A 24,676-nucleotide genomic window follows, 5' to 3' on the forward strand; every position below is an offset into this window, starting at 1 on the left:
GTTGTTGAAGCTCTTCTCTTGCAAAAGACGCTGTTTCTAATTTTTTATGTTATTTTAGTTCTGCTTCTTCTTGGGTCTCAGAGGAAGAAAGCCCTAGGTATTGAGTGACTGCCTTTGAAGCAGCCTACGAAAGTAGATGAAGTTCCTGGTGGTACAAATGGTTAACACGTTAGCTGCTAACTGAAAGGTTGGGGGGTAAACTTGAGGCACCTTGGAAGAAAGGCCTGGTGATCTACTTCTGAAAAATCTACCATTGAAAACCCTACAGAGTACCGTTCTACTCTTGACACCCATGGAGTGAGAGAGCTGAGCGCCTTTGGGCTGAGTCTTACTGATGGAGTAGGGTGCCTCTGGGCACTTATTGGTGGAGCTAAACAGCTTCATAACACTTCTCCGGCAGGGCACAGGCTGAGTTGGCCCTAGAGGCCCAAGAGGCCTGAGGAGCTGAAGAGTTGGCTTTACGGAAGCCAAGGGGCCCAGGACTGAGGCCAAAGGCCAGGGAGAAGCCTGCTTAAGGGCCAGGGAGAGGCCTGTCTATGGGCACAGCCAAGAAGCTGTCCTGACCAAAGAACTGTATACTGAGCCATTCCTGATCCTGGATTGTAACCTGTTACGTCTCTAATAAACCCCATAACTGTGAGTATGGTCTGTGAGTTCTGTGTGGCCAGTGCAATGAATTATAGAATGCAGCAGAGAAGTAGAGAGTACCATGGGAGAGACAGCTGGTATCAGAATTGGTGAAGTTTGGAGACAGGAGGTATGTCTGGCCTCCGCCTCATAGGAAGCAGCCTTGGACTGTTGATCTTGATTCTCCTTCCCCTGGGCGAAGTTAGAGGAGGTCAGACACCCTGGGTCACACCATCTTTACGGTCAGAATTGACTTGATGGCAACTGGTTATGAAAGTGGATAGTCACAGTAACGACTTCCCAAGCAGAGGTGGGTCCATCAGCCTCCGAGTAATGAGTGACTCATCACTTTCATGCCAAAATTAAGTGGGCAAATAAAGGAGTGCAGGGGACTTCTGGGCAGTCAAGGGCAGTGTTGAAAGGAGCTAGAAGTGGCATCTTGACGGAGAAAGGTATGTATCATAGCCTAGAAACCCTGACAGCCTTCAGGGACGGCTTAAGAAAAGCCGGTTTTAAGTTGTTAAATTGAAAACTTCCTGTGTTTATTTCTGATTTGAAGACCATTGAAAACAAAAAAAAAAACTAGAAAGCCAAAGTGAGGGTTGAGCTTTTCCTGAACTCCAAAAAAGTCTTAGTCCTGCTCTGACGGTATTCCTGTAACGTGAGAGTTGTTGTTGTGTGCCCTTGAGTCGTTTTCAACTCGTAGTGACTCCATGCAACGTAGTAGAACTGCTCCATGGGGTTTTCTTGGCTGTGATCTTTACGGAAGCAGATCGCCATGTTTTTCCCCCTCCAGAGCTGCTGGGTACATTCAAACGGCCAAGCTTTCTGTTAGCAGCCAAGCGCTAGTGAAACTATGTGACAGTCACCTCAGCACTGAGGTCACAGAAAGGCAGCCCCCTCCAGCCACTGCTGACACTGTCCTAGAATGGCATTGTCCTTCCCTCAACCTGCCCAACTCAGTCCCGTTGTTCCTGACCAGGACTTACCCCATAAGCCTTTCTTTACATTCTGGACCTTTCCTCTCTGCTTCTAGAACAATGATTTTCTCCTAATCCATTGTCTCCTATATTTTTAAGCACTTTTCGTTCCCAATCATATTCTTCCATATTATGGTTGTCCATACTGAAGAATGTTCACAGGATCAGGTCCTTTATCTCCATTCCCCACCTTGTAGTCCCCTGTGCAGTGCTGGACACATAATGAAGCTTTAGAGCTTTGTGGCCCCCAGCTCATGGAAGCCCCCTGCTTTATGGGTCAGATAGAGGAGTCATGCCTCAGGCAAGCAGGGCAAAGATGCAGCTTCTATGTGAAAGTGTAGAAATCTGGGGGGAGCTCTGGCCCATTTATCCTCGCATACACAATAAACCTGTCATATCCTTTTGTTTCTATGTAGAAAGCCTAGACTTAGCTGACGCTTTTGCAATGGAAATCCTCTCTTTTAGTAGAATCCTGGTAAGAACTGGGGTGTTTTGACCTGCTTTATAACGCAGCAAGAGGCAGCTGCTTACCAGAAGACCACTCAACTGAGAGTCAGCCACCTGAGTCCTCGGACTGTCTTTAACTAGCCGTACAGCTGTGTCACATAAGTCGTGTTCTCCTGGGGGCTCAGTTGCTTCATTTGTAAAATGAACAGACTGGACTTTGATCCAGAATAGAAATCTAGCCTGAGTCTAGAGTCCCTGGGTGGTATAACCAGTTAACATGCTCGGCTGCTAATGGAAAGGTTGGAGGTTCAAGTCTACCCAGTGGTGCTTCAAAAGAAAGGCCTAGAGATCTACTTCCAGAGAATTAGCCATTGAAAACCCTGTGGAGCATAATTCTACTCTGACACCATGGGGTTGCCATGAGTTGGAATCAACTGAGCAACAACTGGTTTAGCCTGAGTCTAACATCATGTGTGGTGACCGTATCTGTGGTTTTCTGGGGAGAAGACACACTGCATTCACCAGAGTCAAATTGCGGTCACTGTGACCGCCTCAACTGCAAAAATAACTGCACTGTACCTTCCTTGAGGTCTTTTCAGGGCTACTGGTCTGAAATCCCTTTCCCCTGGTACCGGTGATGGTGGTTTAGATGCATGAGAAACGCCACGTTACTGTACCTTTCTAGGGGAGGGCCCCTTTCGGGAGATGGGGTGGGGGAAGGCTATGTTGTTAGGATGGTAATGATGAGTACTGGTTGATGGGTCAGCAAACTGCAGCCTACCGGCCAAGTCCAGCCCTCCATCTGCTTTGTAAAGGAAACTTTTTTGGCACACAGCCACACGATTCATTTGCACATTGTCTTTGGTGCTAAAAAGCAAAGACCACATGGCTCCCAAGGCTGAAAATATTTGCTATCTGGCATCTTACAGGAAAATTTTCCCAACCCCTGGGCAGGTGTCCTGGGATTTTATTAGAGGCCTTTCTGCTTTGGGCATTTGTTTGTTCCTTGTTAAAAAGGTTCTCTGTAAACTGCTGCAAAGGTGGAAGTGCACCCTACACCATACTCACAAAGGATGACCAGCCCCCATTGTCTTCTTCGTGGCTTTCTGTGGGAGGAAACGACACCATCATCAGTACCAAAAGAAGCCACTAGAAGGGAAGCAACTCCATCGGAGGCTCTCCTGCACCTACTGCCCCATCCCAGGCCTCATCCTACCTTCTACACACCGGGGGGTTAACAACTTGAAATCAGCTCTAGAATTTCTATCCAAGAAGCTAGAAGCTGAAGGCAGTTGTTCTCAACATTTCACATTCATAAAACCCACCCAAGAGCTGCTTTAAAACATACAGAAACCTCCAGCCCCATCTCTAGAGCTTTGGATTCAGCAGAATTGGTTGGAGCTGAAGAATAATCTGCGTTTTTGATACTATGTGTTATTTGCCAGGGAAAAACTGTTTGAAAACCCCAAAGCAGGGGGACTGGCTTAGCTCAGGAGCTGAATCAATGGCTAAGCCCTTCCTGTATTGCCAAACAAACCTCTCAGAATTCCTCAGTGGTCTCTGCAGAGGGTCCCAGCTGAGTAGTGGCCTTAAGCCAGGTGCCCTGCAAGGTGGCATCCCTTCTACCCTCATTCTGAGCCCCAATCCTCTTCTGGATAAGAACTAGCTGACAGGAAATAGAGTAAGGCCACCTGCCTGACACCCCAGGAGCCCCAGAAACCAGAAGACAGAAGAGCGGAAGTGCCTGTCACATTCTACAGCAATCATCTCTCAACCTTGAGACCTTTACCTGTCTCTTCAGGAAACCGCTGGACTTGGGGTCTGTGAAGGCAAACAGCATTGCGTTAATGGCCTATTTATTTAAGGAGGTCCTTCCTCTTTCCTCCATCCAGCTCTTTGAGAGGAAGGTTTGTCTTACTGCCTACCTGTGTCCTTGTTACTTGGCAACAGGGGCCAGGCTGCCCCAGAATTCTAGAAACCACCCTAGCCACATTGGTGGTGTGACTGGGAGCTCGTGATTGCCTGATGCGCTGGGGGAAGTTCTCCTGCTGTCCTGGGGCTGGAGCAGGACATAGGGCAAGGAGAGGGACCTGCCCTCTCAGTAAGCACCAGCTTAAAGGCCCCGGGACTGAGAGGACCACTACAGGTCAAAGCCCAGGACAAAAATAATCTCTTTGATTTGGGTTTGAATATTCTTTTGAGTTTCATTATAGCCAACATGGGCCCCTTTGCCCCACTCACTTGCGCGTGAAGATGCTCCTCCTCTCTTCATTCTTGTTGATTTCTTGACTTAACTTACTGAGAATCCTACAAGATAGAAGAACATGATGGGGTCACAGACGACACCACAGATGATGAGACAAAACCATTGTCTCTTCCCCCTGCCCAGGCTTTGCTCTGAGCCCTGAAGTTCCCTGATATGTGTGACCTCAGGGCATCACAGGACATTTGACATAGCTTCTGGATCAACTTTGGCCAGCCTCTTCCTCTCCTCCTGTGGGCTCCAGCCAGTCCAGCTTCCTTCCCCTCCATGGGCCCTCTGCCCCTCACTTCTTCCCCGAACTTGTCACAGAATTGCGCCTGCCAGACCTTGCTCATCCCAGTGCCCCTGGTGATCTTTGCTGATCTGTGTCTGTCTGGCTCAGTCTTTAAGGCCCCCTGTGAAGTCTTGTTGGCTTCCACCTTCTCCAAAATTCTGTAGCCTTAGGACACTACAGCTCTATATTTCATTGTGGAATTTCTGGGGCTGTGGTCCCTGACTCCTGGTTTAGCCTTCTTGTGGCAGTGTCTTGCTTCCAGAGAACCTCAAACCACCTCCTAGACTGGGAGGAATCAGCTACTCATTGCATAATTCTCATCAAAAGCCTGTTATCTCCTTCCATTCTTGCTTCCATGCTTCCTGCTCAGTGCCAAGGATCCTTGTAAAGGCTGGAGAGGCATTTGTACACAGGCAAAGTCTGCACAATAGAGCCTCCCTGAACTACCAACCCCTGAGGCCATCCTTGGCCAGGCCCCTTAAAGACACTTCTAGCCTTTAGGTACTGGAATACACACACACACACACACGCGCACACACACGCATGTATGCATGCACATTCACACACACATGCATACACACAAACACACATGTGCACATGCACACATTTAGAGAGAGAGTCCCTGGTTGTTGCCAAGGATAACGTGCTTGGCCACTAACCGAAAGGTCGGAGATTTGAGTCCACCCAGAGGCACCTCAAAAGAAAGGCCTGGTTATCTACTTCTGAAAAATCAAGCCATTGAAAACTCATTGGAACACAGTTCTACTTTGACATACACAGGGTTTCCATGAGTCAAGTCGGCTCAACAGCAAATGGTTTTATATATATATATATATATATATATATATATATATATATATATATATATATATATATATATATATATATAAAACCCTAGGACGTGGAGGGCTTCCATGTCAGGACTGTACCTCAAGCACACCTAAAGCAAGCATCCATCCTGGTCTTTCATCCTCCAGGACATGAGACTACACCTTCCCTTAGGATCCTCTGCTGAGACCAAAGGGGCCCTCACTGGTAAACAGACTCAGTGTTTCCTAGATATTGGGGTCAGCTGGGGGAATCTTCGAGATTTTCTAGTCCAACTTTATTTTAGAAATGAGGGTGATAGAGGCTCAGACAAGGGACTTCCCAATGTCACAAAGAGAGTACATGAGGAGGGCTGCCTGTCCCCACAGCACGCATCAGCCCCAGAAGTCAGGCTCCCTAGTGTCCAGGCCAGCACACTTTTCAACATGCCACTTCTTTGTGTTAATTCCCACTATGCTGCAGCCTACTTGGGAGTGGACCTTGTTCCTTGCTGAGTTCTTGGCTCATCTATAAGAATAACCTATGATCTACACTCCTTCTGTTTAAGTGACCCTCTCAGCGTAACAAGTTTAGTCAAAACACAATTGCTAAGTTAGCAAAGGTGGCCCTTACTACCACCACTTCTCTCTTTCCTTCCACAAGCTCCCAGAAAACTGCTGCTAGGAACCCTCCCACCTAATGAGAATGACAAATTAAATGCATTTTGATAAACACATGAGGAACTTAAGAAGACAGGGGAAGAGAGAGGGTAGTGTTTAATCCTCTGTAATGACTTTATTGTTGGGATTTCATTCCCACCCCAACACGCCATCGGAAGGCTTGTGACATGTTTCGTTGTTTCCTTTGAACTGATTTTTTTGAGAAGATGCTGCAGAATCCCTCACCTCCCTCTTCTGACATGCCAGATTGAAGGGCTCCTACTGAGCTGCCAGGGGGTTCCCGTAAACATAGATAGAAGAGCTGCATCCTGCCACTTGTATTTCAACAGTATTCACAGGGGCATTCCAAGCGCCGGGTGGGGCAGTGGCAGTTCAGTGGTACTGCCTTCCATGAGGGAGACCCGCGTTCAATTCCCAGCCAATGCACCTCGTGTGCAGCCACCACCCATCTGTTAGAGGAGGTTGACGTGTTACTAGGATGTTGAACATGTTTTAGCAGAGCTTCCAGACTAAGACAGACAGGGAAGAAAGGCCTGTGATCTACTTCTGAAAATTAACCAATGAAACCTAGGGATCACAATGGCCCAATCTGCAGCCAATCATGGGGATGGTGCAGGACCAGACAGTGCTCCGTTCCAACGTGCGTGAGGTCACTCTAAGTTGGGAGCTGACTTTACAGCAGCTAACGACAAGTGCCAGGCACTCTACAGGTACATCAGTGAACAAAACAGACAAAGATCTCCGCCCTCAAGGAGTTCACACACCAGTGTGGAGAGACAGACAAGAAACAGTGAACACTGAAAGAAACAAAATTATAAGTGAGTACTGCATATGTGAGGGGCCCTGGTGGCACAGTGGTTAAGCTTTCAGCTGTTAACCAAAAGGTCAGCAGTTTGGATCCACCAGCCACTCCCTGGAAACCCTATGGGAGTAGTTCTACTCTGTCCTATAGGGTCGATATGAGTCGGAAGCAACTCGACAGCAATGGGTTTGGTTTGGTTTTGGTTTACTGCATATATAAGGGGCCCTGGGGCCACAGTGGAGCCCTGATGGTGCAGTGGTTGAGAGCTACTGCTGCTAACCAAAAGGTTGGTATTCGAATCCACCAGCTACTCCTTGGAAACCCTATGGGGCAGTTCTGCTCTGTCCTATAGAGTCACTATGAGTCAGAATCTACTCAAAAGCAACAGAACGGTGGCACAGTGGTTAAGGACTCAGCTGCCAACCAAAAAGTCAGCAGTTGGAACCCACCAGCTGCTCTGGGGGAGAAAGATGTGGCAGCCTATTTCTGTAAAGATTACAGCCTTGGAAACTCCATGGGGCAGTTCTACTCAGCCTTACAGGGTCACGATGAGTCAGAATGTACTCAACAGGCAATGGGTTTGGTTTGGTTTGGATTACTGCATACGGACACAGGATGGTGGGGAGGCCAGCCAGGTAGGGGCTGAGGAGCGCACAGGTAGAGCACTAAAATAGAGTGATCAGGGTCAGCCTCGTTGAGGAGCTGACATTTCAGCAATGACTTAAGGAGATGGGCTGAGCATCACCTTGAAGCCGCCACCCACACAGCTTGGCTGGGCTCTGACTGCTCACAGTGCTGCTCTGGATCCTGCTCTCTGCACTGCCTTTTCTTACAAGTATCTGTAGCAGCCAGGCTGCAGGCTGCAGGCTGCTGGGGCTCTAACTAGGTAAGGAAGGAAATGCCAAACCGCAGCCCCCACCAGAGAAGCAGCACAAAGACTGAGAGAGAGGACAGAGCCTGGAAGTCAACCTGCAGCAAGACAGGCTCTGGGGCCCTCCTGCATTGGTGGGCTTCAGAGAACCCCTCCAAGCCAGCCGTGACCTCTGCTGGACCTAAGTGGGCACAGGGTGGCGTGCTGGTAGGCAGGGCAAGGAGGTGGTTGCTCCCTCTATGTGCAAACCTCCAAAGTTGCCCCCTCCCCCTGGACCAAGTGACAGTGAGTGGCTAGAGGTGACTCATTTCCCCTCCTCCCCACAAACCCCAGGCGTTGCTCAGGACCAGGGAAAGAGGCAGAGGGGGCTGGGCAGCTGGTAGACAGTAGCTCTCTCTGTTTTTCCTTGTTTTAGGGATGAGCTGGCTTGGGAAATGGGACTGAATCCTCCAAGAGGAAGTCAAGCTATTACAGGAAGGGGGGGTCCTAAGATGGCCTGGGTTCCAGCCCAAAGGCATCCATCCCCACTTGCTGTGTGACTAGAGCCAGGCTAAGGCCTATCTTAGTGATACACTGTGCCCAGAGCCTGCGGTCACAGAGAGAGGGCCCCTGTCCTGAATCTAACCACACGTCCTGCCCCAAGGGTGGTACCCACTGGCAGAGGTACACCTAAAGCATGGCAGGTGTGGCACATGCCCTGGGCACCACTCGAAATGTAGCACCACTCGAAAGGTAACACCACTGAGCAGTTTCTATTAACCTAGTGTCTTGGATTGAATTGTTCCCCCCTTTCCAAAATATGTGACAACTTGGTTAGGCAGTGGTTCCCAGTGTTGTGTGGTTGTCCTCCATTTTGCTGTTGTAATTTTGTGTTAAAGAGGATTAGGGTGGGATTGTAACACAACCGCCCTTACTCAGGTCACCTTCCTGATCCAAGGTAAAGGGAGTTTTCCTGGGGTGTGGCCTGTATCTCCTTTTATCTCACAAGAGATAAAAGGAAAGGGAAGCAAGCAGAGCATTGGGGAACTCATACCACCAAGAAAGCAGCACTGGGAGCGGAGTGCATCCTTTGGACCTGGGGACCCTGCACCTGAGAAACTCCTCGACCAGAGGAAGATTAAGGACAAGGACCTTCCTCCAGAGCTGACAGATAAAACCATCCCCTGGAGCTGTCACCCTGAATTTGGACTTGTAACCTACTAGACTGTGAGAAAATAAATTTCACTTATGTGGTATTCTGTTATAGCAGCACTAGATGACTAAGACACCTGGTATCGCCCCATGTCCTTCCTCAAGTACAGTAGACACAGAGGCATAGCGGGGGTGGGGGCAAGAGGGGAGCATTTGTCCCCAGGTGGAAGTCCAAGGTGGGGCCAGATGAGGTGTGGAATGACACTCCGAGGCGCCACAAACATGAAAGGTGCCTGACTGAGGTAGCTGGACAAGAGGTGGGAAGGTGTGTCTGCTGATGCCTCACCACCATCAACATCTATTCATCTTGAGACTGGGCAGTGGTGGGGACAAAACCTAGAGGTTGCCACTGGATGCTCATTACCCTCGCCACGCCCCTGCAGGGGCGCAATTTCAGTGCTCGCAATAGGCGTTACTGTCCCTAGATATGCCTCTGCCACTGTGTGACCCTGGACAAGGCATTTGCCCTCCTTGAAGTCAGGATTCCTCTTCGGGAAAATAAGAACGGTGGATCCAACCATGAGGATCACCATGTCACCAGGCTCACCCTTGATTTAACCTCTCAGAATCTCCACAGGAGTGTCCTGGGAATCAGTAGCATCAACCAGCCCCCTCGGTGATTCTTAGGATTGGGAAAGTCTGTGAAGTAAAACCTGTTATTCTCAGACACTGGTGAAACTGTAGAAGGAGAAGAAGGAGGAGAAGGAGGAAGAGAAGATGGAGAAGGAAAAGGAGGGAAGAAAGAGAAAGAAGAGGAGCAGGAGGAGGGAAAGGAAGAGGAACTCTGTAATTATGAGGGGGCCGAGGTGAGGTGGAGGAGTGGAGGAGGGTGAGGGGCACGTCCTCTAGGATTTTCCCAGGAGGCCCAGGTCTCCCTTTCAACAGCCCCACCTCTAGGCCAGTGCTTTACGAACTGTGAGCATAGGCCCAATTGTGAGTCTTGAAATCCACTTTGCTGGTCATACAAGGGGTAAAAAAAAAAAGGACGGAAGGAGAGAGGGAGGAAGGAAACAGAAAATGTCAGACCACAGAGCACACAGAAAGGGTGGGTATTACATCGTGATGATTCTACATATTCCTTTGTTTTTCATCTCATCTTCTATACATATATATTTGCCTGTGGAGGTGTGCGCTGGCTTTCAGTGTAAAGCATGTTTCTTACCATGGCTCCCATAGTAAGAGCTTGAGACCAGCTTTCTTCCTCTCCCTCCCACACAACCTCCCACAAGAGGAGACTTCCTCACTTGACACAGAGGACAGGCTGCCTGCTGGCCCCTCCCAGGACGACATGTCCCCAGGCCCTGGGCAGAGTCTGTGTTTGCCTAAACCCCATTCTCTCCTGCTGACTTGCTGTCCCCTGTCTCCAAGCCTTTCTCTCTTCTAACATTCTTTCCCCCATTGCCCTCAACACACATTTTCTTTCTCTCTCTCTGCATTTTATGCTCTTTAAAGGAACAAAGTGTCCCACCTTTAAAGATCAGCCACCTCGAATCAAACGCCAAGCCTTCCACAGTTCTGTCTTTGTCGTGTGAGAAGTCAGAGCGAAGCCATGATGTAGGTCTTACCACTTAAAAAGGGGTTTTGCTCTGACATCTTAAGGCCTCTGTAGAGAACCACGTGTGGGTGGGAGATAATTTGAGGGCATAGTGTGGTCTCCTCACTTCTCACCCGTGTCCCCCACCCCACTGACCTTTTGCAGATACCTCAGTTTGGTGGTTCAAGTTCACCCAGAGTTGCCTCAAAAGAAAAGCCTGGTGATCTACTTTTGAAAAATCAGCCATTGAAAACCCTATGGAGCACAGCTCTTCAACACACGCGGGGTCACCATGAGTCAGGTGAGGCAATGGCAACTGGTTTTGGGTTTAATACTACACCAAGAAAGAGATTCTTAATTCTTGGGCTATCCCCCTCTTCCTCTTTGAGTTGTGGCACAGGAATCCGTTATTACCGGCCTTAGTAAATGATTGTTTATCATGCTCATCCCCCAGATCTCACTTGTCATGTATAAGCCTCCCCACTTGTTATCCTGGAAAGCTCCTGGCCTTTGGAGCTTGTAAACCTGCATGTGTGTCTTTTCTGTCACTTACCAACCATGCGGCCTTGGAGGAGTGCCTCTGGTTTTCCAAATATGACACAGAAAAAAAACCTAAACATACCCATCAGGGCTCCCTAACCATCACATGGGAAAGCCATAATCATGCTTGCAAGCCTTATCTCACAGAAATAAAGGGGGAAAAAGGCAAAAGTTGACAGAACTAACATATCCAGGAAGCATCACCTAATAGAATGCTCAACATACACAACAATGAGGCTTCATCTCTGGTCTGCTGAGCTTCACACATTTCAAAAGAAACCCAGCTTGATGTTAAATTCATTAGAACCGAAATAACCTTACTTCTGAGGCCCAGAGGCATAAAAAGCGGCTGATACACGGTTAATCCAATCCTAAGGAAACGAGTTACTTCTATAATTGGATCTTAGATTTTCCCGGCTAATTCCACTATTGGTCATGGGCACAATGAGAATTAATAATATAAAGAGAAACAGCCAGCACTTGTCTGTGCCCACACCATTACCGCTGTCACCCTTTTCATTTTTTTTAAATTACACTACAGATTTAAGTAGAAAAAACACGTTCTTCTTTTATCTACTCCAAAAAGGTGTCAAAATTTTTAAGATGTATTCTACCCGTTTAACCTGATCATTCTCAGCTGTACCATGGGTTTTAAGCTAGGTCCTATAAAGGGAGGCTTCAGTCTTTTATATAAAAACCCTCCACCGTTACAGCACTGGGGCCATATGCTGGATAAAGTGTGTCCATGGAAACCCTGGTGGTGTAGTGGTAGTGGTTAAGTGCTACGGCTGCTAACCAAAGGGTTGGCAGTTCAAATCCGCCAGGTGCTCCTTGGAAACTCTATGGGGCAGTTCTACTCTGTCTTATAGGGTTGCTATGAGTAGGAATCGACTTGACGGCACTGGGTTTGGTTTTTTTTTTTTTTTTGAGACAGTGACCGCATCTGTAGACAGAGAAAGCCTTCTTCACCAGAATCTACCTTCTCATGAAATCTATTTAATACTGTTTTTTTTTTTTTCAACATCAAGGAAGGAAGTAGAGACATTTGGAAGACAGTAATCTTGTTTTGGTCTGCTGTGTAGAAACACAATTTTTTTTTTAAATAATAGCCTTTAGAGTAATGATCAAGAGAAACCAACCTATGTACAAAGGGATGGGATGAATGTGTATTGGCTATGTATATGTAGGCTTCGAGGACTGCACCAGGCAATTTGTGTGGGCTGCTGCATTTAGTGCCCACCACAGCCTGAGAGCTCTTAACCATTCTATAGATGAGGAAACTGAGGCTCAGACTGTTGAAGTGGCTTTCCCCAGGTCCCATAGCTGGTAGAGGCAGAGCCAGCTTTAGAACCTGGATCTCTCTGACCCTAAAGCCCATGTTCTTTTTATTCTTCAATCTTCTCCCTCTCTCGAGCAGGATAGAATAATTAGTAAAAACTTGAAATTGTGCTAATCAGGATTTTGCACAAAATAGTAAGAATAGCTAAAACTTGCTCAGTGTATATTGTTATTTCCATTATTTTCTTTAATTTTCCCACTGTCTGAGTTAGGTCCAGTGAATATCCCCATTTTACAGATGAGGAAGCTGCGGCTCAGAGAACTGAAATAACTTGTCCATGGTCTCATAGCTAGTGAGTGGAAAAATTGAGTTTCAAGTAGGCTGCGGACCCCAGGGGCCTGTGCTTCCACTCACTAAGCTCCCCTGTCTGCCTGTTCACCCTAGAACAATGGTCTTTAAAACTAGCTGACACTGAGTTTCTGTTAAGAATGATGGAAAAATATGGAAAAACAGATAGTAGTGATTGCCGTACCACGCAATGAATGTAATTAATGTCACTGAATTGCTTGTGTAAAACATGTTGAAATAGCAGGTGCTTTGTTATATTTTTACCACAATAAAAAAAAAAAAAAAAAAAAGGAGAAAAAACAGACACAAAAAACTAGATGAGTCTACACAGTCCTTCTAACCCATTACTTTAATTTATGGATTAGGAAACTGAGGGGCTTGTCCCAGGTCATACACTTTATTAGAAATAGAGCTGAAATTGATACTTATAAATGTCTGTCAAGAAGGATGATAACTCTTGGAGTCACTTAAGGCAACCTGGATCTTCTCTTGATGTCTCCCCTATGGTCATGGCTTATATGGGGTGCCATAGGCCAAGTTTTTGTTTCATTTTTCATACAGCTAAAGAAATATTACATTTCTCCATTCCACTTGCAACATGAGTGTTTATAATACTCCTTCTACTTCTAAGTAAAAAATAAAAGTTTTATTTTTTACTTACTTCTAAGTGGCCTAACTAACCTCACTCCTTCTCCAGGCAGAGCTCAGTCTTAAAATTAAAAAGAATCCCCCAAGTGGAAAGTCCCTTCTCTATCTCTGTCTGCCCATACTGATTAAATTGCCCATCTTCACAGCCACAGTCCTAGGTGGGGCTGCTATCTTCTGTAAGTGGGGTCATTTCTACTGTCCTAACTGTGTCCGTGCCTCCAGCTGGGCCCTCTTTTAACCACCTTTTACGTGTTGTTGTTCTGTGTCTTCAAGTCAATTCTGACTCATAGTGATCCTATAGAACAGAGTAGAACTGCCTCGTAGGGTTTCTAAGGCTATAATTGTTACGGAAGCAGATTGCCAGGTCTTTTTTCACCAGAGCTGCTGGTGAGTTTGAGCCACCATCTTTTAGTTAGCTGCCAAGCATTTAACCATTGTGCCACCAGGGCTTCTATTTTTCACATTGCAGTGGAGAAATCCAAGAGACAATTTGGACCTCAATGTTCTCTCTGTTGGGCTCACTTCTCTAGCATCTCAGACCCCTTGAATGGCCCTCAAAGAGTTTTACAAATTGCACCTTCCCCCAGTCATTCTAGCCTCTTTGCTTCCTACTCCCCACTGCATACGCCCTAGCATTCTGACCCACTTGTATTTCCACATATTTTACACAATATGTTTCCCATTACTAGAATTTCCTTCAATTCAAGCAATCAATTCTTCATCTGACCATTCCTTACATATTTCAAGACTGAATTTAGGGTTCCCTCCTCTCAGAAGTTTTCCCTGAATGTCCTGGGGGCAAAGTTAGGTATGCCTGCCTTCCTACTCCCAATGAAATTGTACACTCCTGTATCAAAGCACTGTTATGTTGTTGCTACTCCTTAGAATAATTCCTTAGGGAGTGATGGAGACCATGGTGAACTGCGGAGTACAAACGCCATCTAAAGGAGGTAGTAGACACTTGGATCCAGCTGACAGTTGCCACAGTAAAATACGGGTCCTGGATTACCACATCTTCTATTTTTTTTTTTTTTCCCTCCCCAGACAAGCTAGATTTGTGGGACATTTCTTGATTTTAAAACACCACGTGAGCCACATCAAACATGCCTGCAGGCTGGCTCAGGTCCTCCAGCCACCAGTTTGACTCCTGTTTAAGGTCTTTCATTTACATAGAACTACAGTCTTTCTCTGGAGCATCACATTTCTGCAATGACAGAAACGTTCTGTGTCTACACTCTCCAGTAGAGTAGTCATTAACCATATGCAGTTACTGAGTCCTTGAAATGTGGCTGGTCCCTAATGACACTTGTTCTTAGGGACAGGCAGTTGCCAAAGGCAAATCTTTATTCCTTTCTATCTTTACCCTTCCAGACAAGGGAGTCCTTGGGTGATGCAAATGGTTAACACACTGGGCTGCTAATGGCAAGATTGGAGGTTCCAGTCCACTCAGAGGTGCCTTTGGCAATCTACTTGAAAAAAAATCATCGAAAATTCTATGAAGCACAGTTCTACTCTGCTACACAAGGGATTGCCACGAGCCGGGATTGACTCAATGGCAATTGGTGGTTCCAGACAAAAAAACCCTGATAATCACGTTAAAACTATTTTCCTTAATTAAGTTACACTGGGAGCCCTGGTGGCTCAGTAGTTAAGCATCCAGCTGCTAACCAAAAGGTCAGCAGTTCAAATCCACGAGCCGCTCCTTAGAAAGCCTATGGGGCAATTCTACTCTGTCCCATAGGTTCTTTATTAGTCAGAATTGGCTCTCGATGGCAATGAGTTATGTTTTTTTTACGTTTTTTTTTTAAGCTACTCTGGAAGTCCTACCTATTCATGAGAACTCCCAACCACCTACTCTATTGACCAACTTCCTTTTTATCATTATGAGCTCTGAGACCCTTAGAGCAAGAGAAGGTAGTTCAGAGAATGTCCAAAGTAAAGGTGTCAAACTGGTAACACTCAGAAGATATCTGGCCCATAAAAATGTCTACTTTGGCTTTCATAATGTTTAAAAATATTTGAGCCAACATTTAAGAATTGAGATATATCACATAAAGCTCATATTTCAGCTACTCTTGGTCAATTCCAAGATTGAGCATAATTGGGTCCACATTGACTGCTGCTCTTTTGGAAGGGGCATATGATTTCTGATTTGCCACAATCCTCACCACTCCCTGTTGTTTCACCAACAATGAAGCTTTTTGTAAGTTAACTTTTATCATCATAATTACGCTATCGTTTTAGTAAAGAAATATTTCTTAATACCCATGTTTTAGTCAATGGTAGTAAAATAAATTGATAGGCCTTTGTGATTTTTTGACTTGGCTCATTTTACACATTTATATCACGTGCCTGGCCCCTTCAGGCATTTGAGTATGTGAGAACTTTACTAAAGGGAAGAAAAACACATAGCACAATCTGCATGCTGCAACTTCCCTTTTAGCACCCATGGCAGACATCAGTAATTAGTCACAGCTCCCTTTCCTCAGAATTTTTCTCAACATAACACCCTTGGCTGCCATTTCTAGGTAGTCAGTTTTGACAGACAAAATGATGACCATTGCTATCCTTCATCTGGTGCAACCGTCTCATTTTACAAAGCTGGAAACTCTGTCATAACACAAGCAATGGCTGAGTCAGTGGTGACGCCATGATGAAACTTAGGTCTTTTGACTCTGGCACTATTTTCACAGGCCCAAGCCACCCCATCAAGAAGAGAGAAATGAAAACATGATTCAGAGTCAGGTGTGTCTTTGGCAAGAGCATCCAACAGACAAGCTGGGCTGGATCAGTCACTTCTTTTCTCCAACTCAACACATTAGCTCTCCCCTCATACTTGTCTTTGGGCTCACCCTTCCTACTCACTTTCCTGTCTCAAAGTAACAGTGATAGTTAACTGTCTCAGCTCCCCCTGAAGTACCCCCATTCTAGCTTCTATTCCCCAAACCACCCAAGGGGTCAGTACTTACGGCACGCGGAGCTTGGGGAACTTTTGGATGTCATTTTCTGTCAGGGCCTGAAACAAAGACACACATGGCAGGCAGGTTACAACCCATAAGAAGGGCTCTTTTCCAGGTGAATAAAGTAAGGTATGAGACAATAGGAAGTGATAGGGACTGTGGCAAACTGTAGAGTATGTCCCCTCCTCACCCAAAGCTTCTAGGTATTGCATAAGAGCCAATAGGCCTGGTATTGCTGGATCATCCTCCCACCGCCAAAAAGAAAAGAAAAGATTTTCAAAATCAGGATTTTTTATGCAGAATTTCCTAAGTTCTAAATACTGACCAGTAATTTTACTTTAAACAAACGAATAGGATAAGGGCTAAATCTGTAGAAGACCAAATAAAACTTGTTTTCGGGAATGAGTTTGCCCATCTTGCAACCTCTTCCCCAGGCTCTTACTCTAGACTTCAGTCCTTTTAATCTCCATTCAAACCAGTTGTAGAGAAGCCAGCCTAGAGAAGGGACCCGACCCTTTTATTACCACCATCACACCCCAAAAGCCTCATTCACCAGGTTTATTGGTAAGATTCTCTAGATGTGCGAATGTAATAAAGGGGCTTTCCAACTCATTTCGGTGAACCGACTGTGGGCCTCTGCCTTATGGTACCTTCTTTAATCTTCAGATGAACTCTATGCTGTAGGAACCATCAGCGTTCCCATTTCATAGGTGAGCACCAAGCTGGGACTTGGGGATGTTAAGGAAACTGCTACATGGAGCTGGGACTGGAGCCCTGTTCTGTAGCATCCACAGTCTATTTCTTCCTGCAAGCCCCTCTTCTTCCATGTCAGAGCTCATTGAGGGTCCCAGTGGTCCACACTGGTTTGTGAGGAGGGTGGGAAGAGTGAAAGAAGAAGGCATCTTGAAGACAGAAGAGAGGCAGGGGTGCTGATACTGAGAACAGAAAAGAGGATGGGCGTACTTTCTATGGAATCAATGACGAGCCAATAAAGGGGACCAAGTTTCAAGCAAAGAAAGATCTGCTGGTGGCTCCATTACATTCTGATTAAGGCCAGATGGCTGGATGGTCAGGGTGTTTGCTCCACCGTCAGACAGCAGGAGTTTGAATCCTGGTTCCTTCACTTAGCAGCTGTCTCAGTTTGGGAACAGACTTAACTTCTCTGAGCCTCAGTTTTTGTATCTGTAAAGTGGGGATCATAATAATACATACATACCTTTCAGGGTTGTGAGGAGTAAGACAATAGATGTAATGTGCTTAGCACAATGCCTGGCACCTAGTATGTGATTGAGAAATGGGGGAGTTGGGGGAAAATTACTACCAGGGGGCAGGGAGCAGCTGGAACTCTGACTGGTTCTGGAGGTAGGGATGTTTTCTGCCTCTTCTATCCCTCTAGGCTGGGCATTGCCTGTGAGGTTGCTGCTGCTTGTTGGGAAGAGCTGGTACCTTTCATTTGGTGCTCAGCTGCCTTAGAGGATGGAACTGGGGCATCATAAAATTAAAACTAAACTAGCTGCTATTGAGTTAACTTTGACTCATAGTGATCCCATGTGTGTCAGAGTAGAATTGTGCTCCACGGGGTTTTAAATGGCTGATTTTTTGGAAGCAGATTACAAAGGCTATTTTTTCAAGGCACCTCTGGGTGGACTCAAGCCTCCAACCTTTGAGCTAGCAGCCAAGAGCACTAACAGTTTGCACCAAAGAGGGACTCCTGGGCCATCATGTTATTGTTAGGTACCTTAGAGTTGGATCCAACTCATAGCAACCCTATGTACAACAGAACAAAACACTGCCCGCCTGATCCAGTACCACCCTCACAATCATTGTTATGCTTGAGCCCATTGTTGCAGCCATTGTGTCAGTCCACCTTGTTGAGGGTCTTCCTCTTTTTCTTTGACCCTCTACCAAGCATGATGTCCTTCTCCGGGGACATAGCAATATGCTTATTGGGCTCATCTGATCCAGCTTTTAGGAGCAATTTCCGACCCAGCCAGCTTACCAGTCCACCTGAGGTAAGGTTTGGTGGGTGAAGGGAGTCTGCCAAGAGACCCAAGAGAATCAGGCTTTGTGGTCAAGCTTCTTAACTTTTTTGGTTGTTTCGTTTTTTAACTCATTGAACAGCAGCATCTCCTTCCTCCACAAGCACCTGGATCTCAGGCAAGGCACTGACTCTCATCCAGTGTGTGTAGGATGAATTGAGGACCTCCTGGGGGCGGTGAAAAGGATGGTAGCTGCCTGCTGTGAAGTCAGCCTGGTTCCTGTTTTGCTGAATGAAGAATATAAACTGAGGGTATTTCAGGAAGAGTATGGAGGGGAAGGTAGAAAGGAACATGACTGAGAAACAGAGGAGCAGGGTGTTAGGAAAGAAAGAAATCTTTTATAACAGGGATAGAAATTTTGAGGGAAAATGAAAGATGTTTAAATAGAATTTTTTGGGGGGACGGTTTTGCTATGTGATATAACCCTTCCTCCCCCACTTCAAAAACCTTTAGGAAGCTCCAGGTTACTTGTACAGTCATTTGAGAGTTAGATTTGTGGCATTGGCTGGAGTATGATTCTACGCTGAGGGTGTCCTGAAGGGGTGAAAAGAGAGAGGAAAAGCTGCAGATAGGACCCCGTCTAAAGAGGCAGTGTGGGTGGCACTGCTGCGGGCTGACAGAAGGTCCATTCTCATTTCTTCCTTCATGACCAGTACCGGTTGCTATGGCATTGACCCCAACTCAGACAATACCATGTATGGTGCACTTGGTTTATACTCTCAGCTGCTAGCTGAAAAGTTGGAAGTTCGAGTGCACCCAGAGGTACTCAGAAGAAAACAAAGGCCTAGTGATCTCCTTCTGAAATATAAACCACTGAAAACACCATGGAGCACAGCTCTACTCTGACACATGTGGGGTCACCAGGTCCTTCCTGACAGGACCTGGAATTTTTTCAGGGCAGCGATGTGCTCAGTTTAAATATTTAACTTCCTAGACATCCTTGTAGCTGGCAGAGGACACCTGACTTCGGTTGCGGCCAGTGAGACATAGCCTGAAGTCTGCTGAGTGGAGCTTCTGGAAAAGTTACTAGACGTCAGAAAAACAAAACAAACAAAAACAGGGAGAGACTCATAGTGTAACTTTTACCTCTTGCCCCACCTCTTCCTGCCTGTGAGGCAGATGGGAGCCCTAGAGGGAGCATATCAAACATGCAAACATAAGGGAGAAACCACAGGCTTTTACATGTATTAGAAGGAGCCTGTGTTCTTGATGACTTCCTTGAACAGTGCCCCAGCCCTGGGTGTCCAGCAGATTTCTCATTTCTTGAGAAAGATAAACCTTTCTTTGGTAAAACCACTGCGGTCAGTTTTCCGTTACTTGCAGCCATATGCCATCCTAACTGAATCAGGTTCCAAGCATATTTCCTCCTTTTCTTTCACCTTCTGAAGCATAGCACCCCCACCCCCACTAGACAAATTGCTGTCATTCCCACTGGAGAAAAATGGCAGCAAAAGAGATTCCTACCTCTTCAAAGGGACATGCTAACTGCTACTATGGAGAAGAAACAAAGGCAAGAAGAAAGAAAAAAAAGAAGGAAGAATGGAAGGAAAGAAGGGAGGAAGGGAGGGAGGAAGGGAGGGAGGTAGAGAAGGAGGAAGAAAGGGAAGAGGGAAGGAGGAAAGGCAGGGAGAAAAGGAGAAAAGGGAGGGAAGGAGAGATGGAGGGAGGGAGAAAAAAATGTGGGAGAGAGGAAGAGGAGCAAAGGGAAGGGAAAAATGAAGGAAGAAAGGAAGAAAGAACCAGGACCTTCCACTCTGCCTTCAATAGTAGGATGGCCCTGGATTTTATAGACAAGAATTTAGAGCTCACACCTGAGTCTCAAATTGCACCCAGGGTGCCTGTGAGGGACGGGGTAGGAGAAACTCAGCTGAAGCTGCCTTTGTGCACCCCAGTTGCTGGGGCAGGTACCAGGTTCTGCTCCCTGCTCTCCTGCCTCCTATCACTCCTCTTTCCACTTCCTCCTTCTCCACAGGAAATGAGCAGAATATGCTGCATCCTCTGAGGGACTGATGGTCTCAGAGATTAGACAGAGGAGACACAGCTGCTCAGATACTATCTCCCAACCAAGGAGATGGCTTGAGACGAGCACAGGGAGTGTACAGGGCAACCACAGAGCCGGAAAGGCCTGTTGCTGTGATGGCAGGCACAGGGCATCAGGCCGCCACCAGGACCAGCCCTAAAGATGTCATAGTTCCTTTCCACTCAGACATACAAAGTCTGTCCTCAGTGCTAAAGGTATCAGAATAAAGGTTTAGCAGTAATTTGTAAGACCAGCAACAACAACGTTATAACTCCAGGAATTCAATAGCTCAGTACAAATAGAACTGTTAAGGCTCATACAGTGTTAGACTAAATTGAATATATGCTTCAGTCCAATTAGTAGGTGTGTGATTTGGAGTGAGTCACATCACACCTCTGTCTATTGATTTCCTCATCTGCAAATGAGGTGACTGGAGGGCTTCCTGAAGATAGCTATCTGCTATAAAACAAGATTCTGGAAGGCAAGAATCATATATTAAATCCTCTCTCTATCACCAGCATGTGCCCCATACCCAGCATGGCCTAGTATGTAAGAGGAACTCAGGAGATGCTTGCTGAGTGAATGGATGGGTGAACGAATGAATGATTTAAATGGTATAGTAAGAGACATGTCTTACATGGCACCTAAAAGTGAAACTCAGACCAATAGGAACATAAATTTGGTCTCAGCATGAGATTTCAGCACTTCCTAGAAAGGAGCAGATAACTGTCGGTGAACTCACCATCTCTGAAGAGTTCAAGCAGATGTTAATGGCAGTACGGGTGTCCTGAGTAGAAAGCAGGAGTACCTGACCTCTCTAGCCTTTCTAATGCTGAAGTCTCATGGCCAAGCTCCCTTACTGACTAAGTCTTACAGGGAGTCACAGACTAGCTTGCCCTCCTCACTCGGAATCCATATTGAGAACATCTGCCTCAGGAGACCCTTGAAGTTTTGTTCCTAACTTCTTTTTTTTAAAAGGCGAAACAAGTGTCTAGAAGGAATGAATTGGTGTAGTCAGGGCCTCTCTTATCCATTTGCAAAGTTATCTTTTCGGGGAAGTGCTCAGACAACCTCCCCAACCACTATCCAGTGCCTTTATTTCCTCCATGAGAGCTGCATCCTTTCCCCTTTAATGGCTTGATCCTTAATATACAGCTGCATCTTAAAACTTTTTGAAATATAATAAAGTGTGGTGCTGTCGTAGGTTGGTTCTGACTCATAATGACCCTATGCACGACAGAACAAAACACCGCCTGGTCCTACACTATCCTCACAATTGCTGTTAAGCTTGAACCCACCATTACAGCCACTGTGTCAATCCGTCTCGTTGAGGGCCTTTCTTTTTTTCACTGACCTTCTACCTGATAAAGTGTAGAGAGCCATAACAGGTACATTAAACTGACACAAAACAAACTATGTGAATTTGGTAGAGAGAAAAGGAAAAGAATAGAAACAAAAAGGCTGAATCTACCCTTTATTATGCTCATTGAGTATGTACTTTAGAGTGAAAGACAGAGAGGAAAATATCATGTTCCCCCAGATGGTCTTTTTTTCCCCTTGGGCTTCTGAAAGTATGACCGGCCTTTGAATAAATTTTCAAGGTTTTTTGTCATTATCCTTGGATTCTTCCTTTTACTTTGACTTTAGAGCATACCTCAACGTCAGTGCAAGAGCTGAAAAGGGCGCTTCACAGAAGGATTCTGAGACGTGGTGAGAAAGAGGCTCCTGTCAAACCTCTGAAGAGGACAAAGAGCTGTGTGGGGGTCCTGAAGACAAACATTGACCCCAGGCAGCCCCAGGGACAGGGTGGACCAGCTGGCCTAGTAGTCATTGGGAAAAGCACAGAATATTTGTGGTTTCAATATCTTTGACTGGTCAGAACTTACCAGAAACCGTGGCCCATCAATGTGGTACTTCTTCACTGCCTTTTCACAGTCTTTGTAGTTCAGCTGCAAAGAGAACGGGAAGATGTTGTCAATGGCAGAGAGACTCACCCCATTGGCTCCCCTCCCTTGCCTGCCCCCAGAAGCTTAGCAATTTGTGGTACTTGTGGCTAGCCAGACTCTCCCCTTCGCTCCACTGTCTAACAGAGGCACCCATCCCCACCCACCTCAGCCCTCAGCCCTGCTTTCACTACCCCTTTGGGGATGCCTGAAATGGAGAAATTGCCCCAGTATAAGCCCCTACAGAAAGAGGCTGCCTTCAAGCTTTCAAAGGGCTAGATAAAGGGACCTCACTGATTATATAAGAGCCATAAGCTCCTGAGAGGAGCTGAAAGAAGAAACTGTATACTATTCATGGTCTCACTGCCCAAGGACAACCTTGGCGAACACTACAGTGCGTTTTCTTCAATGCTTTTTCTAAGCATATTTCTAAACGTAATCGAGGTTATCGTTTATATTCGATCTTGTTAGCCTGTTTTCTCTTAAAATTGCTTAAAATGATCATATAAGCATTGCTTTGTATGATTACAAACTTATTTTAAACCTTATTTTAATGCCTATAATGTTATTTAATTATTCCCTTACTGCTGAACATTTAGGTTGTTTTCCAAAATTTTCTGTTCTAAAAATGGTAATAAAAATTACTGATAATTATTGAGCACTTGCTACATGGCAGGCACTGTTCTAAGTATTTAAACTCATTTTAAATCTTTTATTCCCCACATTTTACAGATGAGGAATCCAAGGTACAGAGAGCTGAATGACCTGCATGAGGTTCCATGTCTAGTAAATGGAAGAGGTGACAATCCGTGTCCAGAACAAGGCTCTAATGTCTCTGTTATGATAGTTCCTTTTTTCAGTAGCATAATAACTCACATACAGTAAGTGAAATCAGCAAATTTAAGCATACAGCTCAATACATCCTCTAGATCAAGATATAAAACATCAAGGACATTCTCTTGCATGCAGTTTTTGTTTACTCTCTCTGTGTAAGATACATTATTGGAGGCAGATTCTTAGACTAGTGCTAGCCAATCAATAGGAATGAGCATTTTGAGGGTCTTGGTGCTTTCCTAAAGGGTCACACTAGTTGATAATCATATGAGGTGTTCATTTCCTCTTGTCCTCAAGAGCATAAGCATTCACATTTTAAAATCTCTCTGAATTTGATGTTTTGGGTTAGAATATTTAAGGCTAAATATCTGTGCTTGAGAGTTCTGGGTTCTCCCCACAGTGTGGGCCTCCGAGTTTATGGCAGCCTTCTTTGGGAGAAAAATTAGAATCACGTTCTTCTCTTACAGCCGACAAATATAAAAAGTAAATGCAACTGTTGTAACCTCTTAGCCTGCAAAGGAGGGAAGAATATCATCCTCAGAAAGCTGATTTAGAGGCCAATGTTGAAAGCAAGCAGCATCTGAGGAACCATACCACTAGCTGTCAAGTCGACTACAACTCACGGCGACCCCATGGGTGTCAGAGTAGAACTGTGCTCCATAGGGTTTTCAGTGGCTGATTTTTTGAAAGTAGATCACTAGGCCTTCCTTCTGAGGAGCCTCTGGGTGGGCTTGAACCTCCAACCTTCTGGTTAGCAGCTGAGTGCTTTAACTGCTTCCACCAGCCAGGGTCTCCGGGGAACCATGGGCATGGCTTTTATCTGCATGCAACATGGTGTAAGCAGTTCTTGGAATGTTCAACTGCCTTTAACTCATCATTTTCACACCATCATTCTCAGATGAATCTCTGGTTATACAAGGTGATGTGTTTGACTCTGGACTGACAGACAGTCCTGTAGACTGGGGCCTAGAAGTTTGATTCCGACCCAGGAATGTGGACCTGTGGGTCTAGAATCTGTATTTTTATATTTATTTATTTATTTATTGGTGTGTGGTTAAACATACATAACAAAAATTTGCTGTCCTAACCAGTCTTAAGTGTACATTTCGGTGACATTAATCACATTTGCCATGCTGTACAACTATCAACACTACCTAGAATTTATATTTTTAACAAGCACCCTGGGGGATCCTTATGAGCAGTCAGCTTTGGTAGCATTGTTCTAGATCAGTTCCTGGTATCATAGGTGAAGTGATTGAGGCCCAGAGAGGGGAAGGGACTTGCCTAAGTTTGCACAGTGAGTTGGGAACACAGTTGGGATGAGCACACATTGTTCTGAATCCATGCCTTTCTACTGTGGGGGCACAGGGACACTCTACGGCCAGATCAAAAGGAACTGGACAGGGTAAGAAATACAAAACTTGGTCTCGGTCTTCAGGGGCTTAAATTCCAGGCAGCAGACAAGATATGAGCATCTGAGACAAGAAGACACAATGACCCACTGGCCTGAGCGGGCCTCCCCAGCTCGGGTCCAGTTACTTAGAGGAGGAAAAGGAAAGGGTCAAATATGAATTGGCACTCTTCTCTCT

General features: G+C 45.8%; 1 protein-coding gene across 2 annotated transcripts in view; it reads right to left on the reverse strand.

Annotated features, from left to right (window-relative positions):
• LCP2 (lymphocyte cytosolic protein 2) overlaps positions 1–24,676 on the reverse strand; it is a 54,391-nt gene that overhangs the window by 26,041 nt on the left and 3,674 nt on the right. For both annotated transcript variants that reach the window (XM_049874297.1, XM_049874296.1), the window contains exons 2-6: positions 22,197–22,259; positions 16,261–16,307; positions 4,296–4,361; positions 3,844–3,875; positions 3,123–3,160 (exon numbers count right to left, since the gene is read on the reverse strand). In XM_049874297.1, the coding sequence (XP_049730254.1) occupies positions 3,123–3,160; positions 3,844–3,875; positions 4,296–4,361; positions 16,261–16,307; positions 22,197–22,259 (246 nt within the window). The remainder of the gene's footprint in view (positions 1–3,122; positions 3,161–3,843; positions 3,876–4,295; positions 4,362–16,260; positions 16,308–22,196; positions 22,260–24,676) is intronic.

The sequence above is a fragment of the Elephas maximus genome, chromosome 2, assembly GCF_024166365.1.
Source record: "Elephas maximus indicus isolate mEleMax1 chromosome 2, mEleMax1 primary haplotype, whole genome shotgun sequence".
Lineage (NCBI taxonomy): Eukaryota > Metazoa > Chordata > Mammalia > Proboscidea > Elephantidae > Elephas > Elephas maximus.